The sequence below is a fragment of the Macaca thibetana genome, chromosome 12 (genome assembly GCF_024542745.1).
Source record: "Macaca thibetana thibetana isolate TM-01 chromosome 12, ASM2454274v1, whole genome shotgun sequence".
NCBI lineage: Eukaryota > Metazoa > Chordata > Mammalia > Primates > Cercopithecidae > Macaca > Macaca thibetana.
Window position 1 is genome coordinate 86,656,428 of NC_065589.1, and position 9,833 is coordinate 86,666,260.

The window sequence follows — 9,833 nt, forward strand, 5'->3', positions numbered from 1 at the left end:
GCCCCGCGGGAGAAGCCCTAGGAAGCCCGCCCAGCTCCGGCCGGGAGACTGGGGGAGGGAGCTTGCCCTCCGGAGCCGCGGCGTTGTCTTTGCTAGAAAGCTCCCTGCGCCCGCGGCCTGGCGAGGGGAAATGAATTGCAAAGCAGAATCGGCGGCGACTCGGATGGCTGCGGGGGTGGGACACGCTCCCACAGTCCGCCCGGGCCCCTCTCCTGGCTGGGTTGTAGGCTCACACCTTACGCTTTGCGGAGACGCTGTCTCCAATCCCCACCCGCTTCGCTTTTCTTGTCCAGTCTTTCTGGGTTCTAAGATTGAGGCTGTGATAGACCTTGTGTTTCAAACGAAGGTCGATTTATTTCTCTAAAACTCGTGGAAGGGGTACAAGTTGGTGGGCACCGAGGAGTATCGAAAGTATTAGAGTTTGCAGAAGGTGGGAATCAGAGTACCTTTCTGCAGAAGGCGCACCTGTTGCCTGCTGCTCGGCTGCATTGTCTGCGAAAGGAAAAGGCGCGACGCTTCACTCTGACTTTTGGGGTTTCTAAAGAGCTGGGTCACGGTCACTGTCTACCCTCTCCCCTTCCTCTCCTCCCCCCCAACCCCACGCACCACGTCCTCCATCGAACGTGGGCACTGCGTGGAAATAAGGAAACACAGAAAAATAAGCCCTACCCCCACTCCCATTCCCTTTCAGATGGGAGTGTGGGAGTAGGGGGAAGGGGGAGAGATAGAGAGAATGAGAATGAATATATGCCAGAAGAGGAGGCGGCCTAGGACAGGAAAAGGGAGTAAAAGGGGATGAACCGGGTAGGGAAATCCCACCCGAACTGCGTGAGCCCTCTGAGCGTCTCGTGTCATGGGACATCTGTACGCTCTTCCGCTAAGGGGGTGACGAAGGTGGGTGGGAGAGGTTAGGGCGCTGCAAGGCACATCCCATTCCGTGCAGCTCCAGGTGCGTGCTACCTGGCCCACGCCGGCCTTCCCTTCCGCCTGGGCTTTTGTTGCACCCTCCCCACATGTGAGCGGCCGAGCAGCTGCGAGGGCGCGGGGGCCTGGGGGAAAATGAAGTGTCGCGGCACTGCGGGCTGCGCAGACCTGGGAGAGGTCACACCTCTTTCGGAAAAAAAAAAAAAAAAAAAGAAAAGAAAACACCAAAAACCACCCAAGCTGGCTACCAAGGTGAACGCAGAGCGGTTCCCACCTTAAAATCTGCCCTGCTCGTGACGTCAGGTCGGAAATATACCAAAGCGAGCGCGGGCCAGGAGTCCAGGGAGCGCGGCGGCGCGGCGATTGGGCGGCGGGCCGCTGACGCGCGCTGACGCGCGGAGACTTTAGGTGCATGTTGGCAGCGGCAGCGCGAGCCACATAAACAAAGGCACATTGGCGGCCAGGGCCAGTCCGCCCGGCGGCTCGCGTACAGCTCCGCGGTCCCTTTTGCCTGTCCAGCCGGCCGCCTGTCCCTACTCCCTCCCTGCGTGAGGTGTCCGGGCTCCCTTCGCCCAGCTCGCCCACCCCTCCCCGACCCCGGCGCCCAGCCTCCCAGAGGGAACTGCACTTCGGCAGAGTTGAATGAATGAAGAGAGACGCGGAGAACTCCTAAGTGAGTAGATGCAGCCCTTGCAGTTCGCCTTCTTTTATGCTTCTTCCTTCTTTTGCACGTCTCTTCTTTCCACTTGTGTGGGATAGGTTCTTTGGAAGTGGGAGCCAGAGGCTTCTAGTGAGAGTGGGACCGAAGGATGGGGAGTGCGTGCGCGTAGTTACCGGGGGGCATTTGTTCGAACTCCGGCTTTGGCACTAGTGGGGAGTTGGCTCCCGACAGAGGCTTCCAGGCTCCTCATTGGTGGACGTGGAAGGGAGACTCCACAGTTTGGGAGCTGAGGACTAGCCCGCGGAAATGTGAGCAAAGTTTGCTTTTAGTGAGGAATTGATTGTGGCCTGTGAAGACGGAGACTCCAAGTTCTGTGTATACGAGGGAAGCTGCCCACAAACTGACAGGGAGAGAAAGTTCTTCAGTTTATGCGTTGCTTGGGAACTGTGTCTCCGCGGCTGGCCAGCGCGCGATGTTTCCCGGGTATTGTTGAGTAAGGGTGGTGTTGGTAGAGTGTCCTGTTACTAAGTTGTCTGAAATTTCTGGTTTTGACATATGCTGTCCTTGGGTTTGCGAATGTGTCGAGAGAGAGAGAGACAGAGAGAGAGAGAGAGAGAGAGAGAGAGAGAGAGAGAGAATATGAATATGTAAAGAGTACAGTTATGAAACTGTGGAGCTACCAGGGAGTTAATATCCAACACAGGAATATCTCTAAGGGCTGTGGAAGTCGAGTCTCCTTTCTGCTTTTTTTGGGTAATCACCCCCCGCCCCCACCCCCACCACCACTATGAAGCAAGATTGTGGGGGAGGGGAAAGAATAGAAAGAGAGGATACTGGCTTTCTTTTTCATTAGTAATAAGATTGTCTGTGCGCTAGAATGCCTTCTAAGTGGGAACATCTGAAAATTACTAGGACACAAGAATGCCTTGTTCCAGAAAGGCAGATCGTGGAAGGCATTATGGGGAAGGTGTTCGTCTTGCTGTTCTGGGAAACACTTCTAATATTGGTGCCAATACCATATAAGCAGTATGTCCCCTCTCTGCAATTGACCTAAGATACTCCTGGAAAAGTAGGGTCCCCTCTTCCCACCTTGTGGCCATTAAAGATGCTGAAAGACAAGTTTTCTGGAAAAGTGAACATCAATTTGTCTGCAGCTCCAATCCCAGTGCTTTGTCAAGAGCACTTTAGAAATGCGGATGCTTCCACTCAAATTGCCTTCTCAGTCAAGGTCTTTCTAACATTTTATAAGGGGAAAGATTGTTTTCTCATTTTATATTCTTGACTTCTACTTTCTTCCCCTCTACCAAAAGAAAAGGCAATTTCACCACATGAAAAAAAAAAAAATGCAAGAGAAGGTTCCAATGCTGTATTTTCAGACTCTAGTCTTCATACTCAGGTCCTGAATTAACCTAAGATGGAAATGACCTCTCCACCTACACTGTAGCAAAGGGGCCAGTTCATTACATCATAAATGTTAAATGAGTTCATGGACTAACTTTCCTCTTGCAGGATCCTCTCTCTGCAAGGATTTACACAGTGCAATGGGTAGTATTTTCTGTTGTTTCAAGTCATTTCTTTTATACATTCATTTTAAGTGCTGTGTTTGGTAAAGGCTTCCCACTCACTTCCAATGAGATGAACAGGGAAGGCATGGAAGGGCCTGCCTGGTGAGTCTACATATGCCCAGTTGAATCTCTGTCAGGAAGATACCCTGAAGCTTCCTGTGTCTGTATTTCAGGGAGGAGATTGGACAGGCTGGACTCCCCATTGCTTTTCTAAAAATCTTGGAAACTTTGTCCTTCATTGAATTACGACACTGTCCACCTTTAATTTCCTCGAAAACGCCTGTAACTCGGCTGAAGGTTAGTGCAACTTCATTTATTTCCTTTACCCTCCGGAGTTCCCCAAACATCAAGAAACAGGACAAGGCGATCTTCTTGGCAAACCCTGTAACTTAAGATTTGCCCGACCCATCGCCTTGGGGAACAACTTTCTCATTGTGAAATTCAACTTCATTTCTAGATGGTCATTTCTAGAAAGAGACTGCTGAATCTGAGCTTCAGAGAAGAGGCTCATCTGAGTGGGATTGACTGTAAAAAGGTGTGGGGGGTGGTATGGAGGAGATGTTTGGAAATACCTAGGAATGTGGACCCTCAGTAGCTTTTTAGCTCTGGGTCTTTATTTGGTCAGTCTTTCCACACCCTACACTGTTGTTCGGCAGCATTCTCCCTCTCCTGCCCTTCCTCTCGCGCCCCTACACGCTCTCTGACTGCCGCGGGCTGCCGGTGTAGCTCCAGGTGTACCCGAGCCCGGGAGGAAGTGTTCAGTTGACCAGGCTGAGTGTGTATCACCCTGTTTCATTTCCAGCCATGCCTTGTGTTCAGGCGCAGTATGGGTCCTCGCCTCAAGGAGCCAGCCCCGCTTCTCAGAGCTACAGTTACCACTCTTCGGGAGAATACAGCTCCGATTTCTTAACTCCAGAGTTTGTCAAGTTTAGCATGGACCTCACCAACACTGAAATCACTGCCACCACTTCTCTCCCCAGCTTCAGTACCTTTATGGACAACTACAGCACAGGCTACGACGTCAAGCCACCTTGCTTGTACCAAATGCCCCTGTCCGGACAGCAGTCCTCCATTAAGGTAGAAGACATTCAGATGCACAACTACCAGCAACACAGCCACCTGCCCCCCCAGTCTGAGGAGATGATGCCGCACTCCGGTTCGGTTTACTACAAGCCCTCCTCGCCCCCGACGCCCACCACCCCGGGCTTCCAGGTGCAGCACAGCCCCATGTGGGACGACCCGGGGTCTCTCCACAACTTCCACCAGAACTACGTGGCCACTACGCACATGATCGAGCAGAGGAAAACTCCAGTTTCCCGCCTCTCCCTCTTCTCCTTTAAGCAATCGCCCCCTGGCACCCCGGTGTCTAGTTGCCAGATGCGCTTCGACGGGCCCCTGCACGTCCCCATGAACCCGGAGCCCGCCAGCAGCCACCACGTGGTGGACGGGCAGACCTTTGCTGTACCCAACCCCATTCGCAAGCCCGCGTCCATGGGCTTCCCGGGCCTGCAGATCGGCCACGCGTCGCAGCTGCTTGACACGCAGGTGCCCTCGCCGCCGTCGCGGGGCTCCCCCTCCAACGAGGGGCTGTGCGCTGTGTGTGGGGACAACGCGGCCTGCCAACACTACGGCGTGCGCACCTGTGAGGGCTGCAAAGGCTTCTTTAAGGTGAGCAGTGGCTTGAGCGGAGTAGGCAGGTAGGGAGCCCCTAGTGCCCGGGACCCTGGAGTGTGCCTCCTGGGACTGCCCGGCTCTCCGGGGTCCACCGAAGCTACCCTGCAGGAGTCCACGGGCTGCGGCGGGGACTTCCGGGTGTCTGAGAAAGGGAAGCAGAAAGACTGGGAGGCCAGGGTCGCATCCCCCTCGCACTCAGCCGACCGGGCTGGCCCCCGCCCGAAGTTGCTGGAGCCGGAGTTGGAAGAGGGTCATTTGCATGTGCTAGGAGCTGTCTTCCCTGTTCAGAATGAAATTGGTTAGGACAGAGAACCGTGTCTGAGCTAACCAAGTGGAACAGAATTCCCTATGGTCAAATTAAGTGATCTCTTTATTTCGCCATCCTGATTGAATAATCTTATCATTTTAAATAGAGAAGGTCTCCAAGGAATGTAAATAATATGAATGCCCACGGATTTGTATTTACTGAGCGTCTCCTTCTCCTTCTCTTGGCATATAAAACACAGCAAGGAGCGGCAAGGTTAGCTCAAATGTTAACGCTATCAATTTTCTTCTGTTAAATGCCCTGGGGGAGGAAAAAGAAAAGAAAGAAAGAAAAGGAAGAGAAAAAAATAAAATGGAATTGTGTGTATGTGTTTGTTTGTGGGGAGGAATCGTAAACCCCAGCCACATATCGGAAATTTTCTCCGAGTTGCCTGATTTTCAAAAGAAGAAAAAATTTTTTTGGTCTATATTGTCTCCTTTTGCAGCGCACAGTGCAAAAAAATGCAAAATATGTGTGTTTAGCAAATAAAAACTGCCCAGTGGACAAGCGTCGCCGGAATCGCTGTCAGTACTGCCGATTTCAGAAGTGCCTGGCTGTTGGGATGGTCAAAGAAGGTAGGTAGCGGGGAGCTGCCGACCCTCCAGTTTGCGCCCTTAGGAAACCACTGCTCATACTATAGCATCACGTTCCACTTCCCGGTGCTGGGGATCTCCGGTTCCCCCACAGTCTGGCCTTCAGGACCCCGCAGCTGCTTGCCCCGCTTCCCCTAGAGAAAGCCGCCAGGCCCTTCTCTCCTTAAACTATACGACCCATTTGGAGGAAGATATAAAATAACCCCGCATTTTTTAATGCTTCTCGTCAGTAAAGGCTTTACAAGCAGTGGGGCCCTGAGCCGCTCAGCCTGGTGCCCCGCGGCTGCGGCCTTCCCCCGGGAGGGACCGAGGCAGCAGCTGGGCCTGGGCTCGGAAAAGTGGCGCTAACAGGGCTCTTCCTTTGCAGTGGTTCGCACAGACAGTTTAAAAGGCCGGAGAGGTCGTTTGCCCTCGAAACCGAAGAGCCCACAGGAGCCCTCTCCCCCTTCGCCCCCGGTGAGTCTGATCAGTGCCCTCGTCAGGGCCCATGTCGACTCCAACCCGGCTATGACCAGCCTGGACTATTCCAGGGTAAGAAGCTGGTGGGGGGAAATCATGTGGATAAACCGACAGATGGGCAGGACCCCTCCCCACATCCACCATTAACCCTCAGATTCAATGGGGTAAATAAGGCAAGCAAGACTATATGCCTCACAGCTCTGGCCAGGGATTGTAGCTTGGGGTCATAGACATGAGAACAGGGCAGAGGAAGGAGAAGAGGGACATGCCACAGGGTTTGAAGCTGTGTGAATTCCCACTACCCCACTACCCCTCCGCCCCTCCTCTTCCATATACCCCAGTGCCTCTATCATGAAATCCAGGGGCTGTACGAACTCCCCCCTCCCCGATCTACTTTATTCCCAGTCCTCCATAGAGGTAGATGCTTTAATCCTCATCCTTCCTGGCACTGTGCTGGGGAAGGATGTAGGGCCTGTCTGGGGGTCAGGCAAGGGAAGGAGAGGGTGTGAAGAATGGCAGTGAGGTGGGGGATCAAGTGGTCAGATCCTTTTTACTCCAGCTGTGAAAAATATGCGGGCTTTAATTGGAGGAAGTATGTTGAGCAAACGTGGTAGCGACTGCAATTTTATTAAGATTTGAAAAAGGATGTCTCAGCTCGAGGCCCACTCTGGGACTAGCATGAATACTAACGTGTCAATTGTTTTGTGGAGATAAGAGTGAACGTTTCCCAGGGCTGGATGGCACTGTATTTAGTCTGTATGGAAATGGTAATTTACATATTTAAAGCAGCGACCTCGTAGCACCATCCCTAATTGAATTAATTGCCCCGGAACATCTAATTTCCTTACTGGTCAGAGAGAGGTTTAATTGTTATAAAAACCTGGCTCCCCTACTAGAAACGGGGTTAGCAATTTCACGGGTTATATATTTTAGAGAACCTCATTAAGTGCTTTTTAAAATGAAATTCCAGTTCCAGGCGAACCCTGACTATCAGATGAGTGGAGATGACACCCAGCATATCCAGCAATTCTATGATCTCCTGACTGGCTCCATGGAGATCATCCGGGGCTGGGCGGAGAAGATCCCTGGCTTCGCAGACCTGCCCAAAGCCGACCAGGACCTGCTTTTTGAATCAGCTTTCTTAGAACTGTTTGTCCTTCGATTAGCATACAGGTAATGAGGGAGGGAGGAGACAATCCAGGGAGGCTGTGAGAGAAATCAAGAAAGGAAAAGAAAGGGATGAAGGGAAACCAGAGGGTGGGGTAGAGAAAAAGAATAGGAAATGAAAGTCGGAGAAAGGAAGAAAAAGAAAGAAAACAAAAAAAGACAAGGGAAGGAGCAAGCCCAGAAGCCTTGGATGAATGGAATGGAGGTGGGATAGGGGGCGTTCTTGATTGTTATGAAATTAAACCCTTTCAAGGTCCACTGGTCTACATTTTATTAACTCTTCAGTAATTAGGTGCCTCTTAAATCCCTCATTTATTGCTCTTCAAGTAATTAGTTGTTTAGCTTTTCTCTCTCTCTTTTTCTCCCCTCTCTCTCTTTGGTATTAATTGCAGGTCCAACCCAGTGGAGGGTAAACTCATCTTTTGCAATGGGGTGGTCTTGCACAGGTTGCAATGCGTTCGTGGCTTTGGGGAATGGATTGATTCCATTGTTGAATTCTCCTCCAACTTGCAGAATATGAACATCGACATTTCTGCCTTCTCCTGCATTGCTGCCCTGGCTATGGTCACAGGTCAGTACTGCAGGTGCAGGGTGCTTCCCCTCCAGAACTGCCTAGCAGGATTTGTCCTGGCTTGCCCTTGTCACAGATTCTCCTTGGTTTTGCCAACTAGCTAACTGTCTTGTACATTCTTCTTTTGTTTCTGATTATATTTTCTTTAGAGAGACACGGGCTCAAGGAACCCAAGAGAGTGGAAGAACTGCAAAACAAGATTGTAAATTGTCTCAAAGACCATGTGACTTTCAACAATGGGGGGTTGAACCGCCCCAATTATTTGTCCAAACTGTTGGGGAAGCTCCCAGAACTTCGTACCCTTTGCACACAGGGGCTACAGCGCATTTTCTACCTGAAATTGGAAGACTTAGTGCCACCGCCAGCAATAATTGACAAACTTTTCCTGGACACTTTACCTTTCTAAGACCTCCTCCCAAGCACTTCAAAGGAACTGGAAAGATAACGGAAACTGTCCAGAGGGGGCAAGTCACATGGGCAGAGATAGCCCTGTGAGCTGTCTCAGCTCAAGCTGCCCCTCATTTCTGTAACCCTCCCCCAGCCCCCTTGATCCCTAAAGAAAACAAACAAACAAAAACTGTTGCTATTTCCTAACCTGCAGGCAGAACCTGAAAGGGCATTTTGGCTCCGGGGCATCCTGGATTTAGAACATGGACTACACACAATACAGTGGTATAAACTTTTTATTATCAGTTTAAAAATCAGTTTATTGTTCAGAAGAAAGGTTGATATACTGTATAATGGGAAATGTTTGGCCATGCTTGGTTGTTGCAGTTCAGACAAATGTAACACACACACACACACACACACACACACCTTAAGGGGACCCACAAGTATTGCCCTTTAACAATACTTCAAAGTTTTCTGCTGTAAAGAAAGCTGTAATATATAGTAAAACTAAATGTTGCGTGGGTGGCATGAGTTGAAGAAGGCAAAGGCTTGTAAATTTACCCAATGCAGTTTGGCTTTTTAAATTATTTTGTGCCTATTTATGAATAAATATTACAAATTCTAAAAGATAAGTGTGTTTGCAAAAAAAATAAATAAATACATAAAAAGGGACAAGCATGTTGATTCTAGGTTGAAAATGTTATAGGCACTTGCTACTTCAGTAATGTCTATATTATATAAATAGTATTTCAGACACTATGTAGTCTGTTAGATTTTATAAAGATTGGTAGTTATCTGAGCTTAAACATTTTCTCAATTGTAAAATAGGTGGGCACAAGTATTACACATCAGAAAATCCTGACAAAAGGGACACATAGTGTTTGTAACACCGTCCAACATTCCTTGTTTGTAAGTGTTGTATGTACCGTTGATGTTGATAAAAAGAAAGTTTATATCTTGATTATTTTGTTGTCTAAAGCTAAACAAAACTTGCATGCAGCAGCTTTTGACTGTTTCCAGAGTGCTTATAATATACATAACTCCCTGGAAATTACTGAGCACTTTGAATTTTTTTATGTCTAAAATTGTCAGTTAATTTATTATTTTGTTTGAGTAAGAATTTTAATATTGCCATATTCTGTAGTATTTTTCTTTGTATATTTCTAGTATGGCACATGATATGAGTCACTGCCTTTTTTTCTATGGTGTATGACAGTTAGAGACGCTGATTTTTTTTCTGATAAATTCTTTCTTTGAGAAAGACAATTTTAATGTTTACAACAATAAACCATGTAAATGAACAGAATTTTGTCTTCTTTCTGGGTCAGGAAAAAATAATGACTGAATGGCAACATAACATACACAGTTGGAGATTAATTTGGGATAGGTCACTTATTCAGTATCTGAATTTCAAACTGACAGCCTAAATCTATTCTGGCAAAAGAAATCAGGTGAACCAAAATAGTCATCCAGATAATTCAGTAAAATATTTTTTCTTAACTAGAATTTTCCAGTCTGGCGACCA

The 9,833-nt window shown here is 48.9% G+C and overlaps 1 protein-coding gene across 4 annotated transcripts; it reads left to right on the forward strand.

Annotated features, from left to right (window-relative positions):
* Positions 1-1,288: 1,288 nt before the first annotated feature.
* NR4A2 (nuclear receptor subfamily 4 group A member 2) lies at positions 1,289-9,614 on the forward strand. Of its 4 annotated transcripts, none has more exons than XR_007718395.1 (8): positions 1,289-1,597; positions 3,324-3,447; positions 3,953-4,818; positions 5,574-5,703; positions 6,089-6,252; positions 7,151-7,353; positions 7,861-7,918; positions 8,068-8,083. XR_007718395.1 is itself a non-coding variant. In XM_050752478.1 (8 exons), exons 3-8 carry the CDS (start codon positions 3,955-3,957, stop codon positions 8,322-8,324), a joined length of 1,722 nt encoding a protein of 573 aa, XP_050608435.1. In that variant the 5' UTR covers positions 1,290-1,597; positions 3,324-3,447; positions 3,953-3,954; the 3' UTR covers positions 8,325-9,614. The 4 variants fall into 4 exon arrangements, 3 of the variants coding, with proteins under 3 accessions (XP_050608435.1, XP_050608434.1, XP_050608436.1); XM_050752478.1 differs by having other exon boundaries at positions 1,290-1,597; positions 6,089-6,177; positions 7,740-7,918; positions 8,068-9,614; XM_050752477.1 differs by having other exon boundaries at positions 1,292-1,597; positions 7,740-7,918; positions 8,068-9,614.
* Positions 9,615-9,833: the final 219 nt, after the last annotated feature.

Bases quoted from the DNA above. Each gene is read 5' to 3' on its own strand.
- NR4A2 (XM_050752477.1), top strand. From the start codon at position 3,955: ATGCCTTGTGTTCAGGCGCAGTATGGGTCCTCGCCTCAAGGAGCCAGC. The intron at 5,704-6,088 runs GTAGGTAGCGGG...CTTCCTTTGCAG, and splicing joins TGTTGGGATGGTCAAAGAAG to TGGTTCGCACAGACAGTTTA. The intron at 7,354-7,739 runs GTAATGAGGGAG...TATTAATTGCAG, and splicing joins GTCCTTCGATTAGCATACAG to GTCCAACCCAGTGGAGGGTA.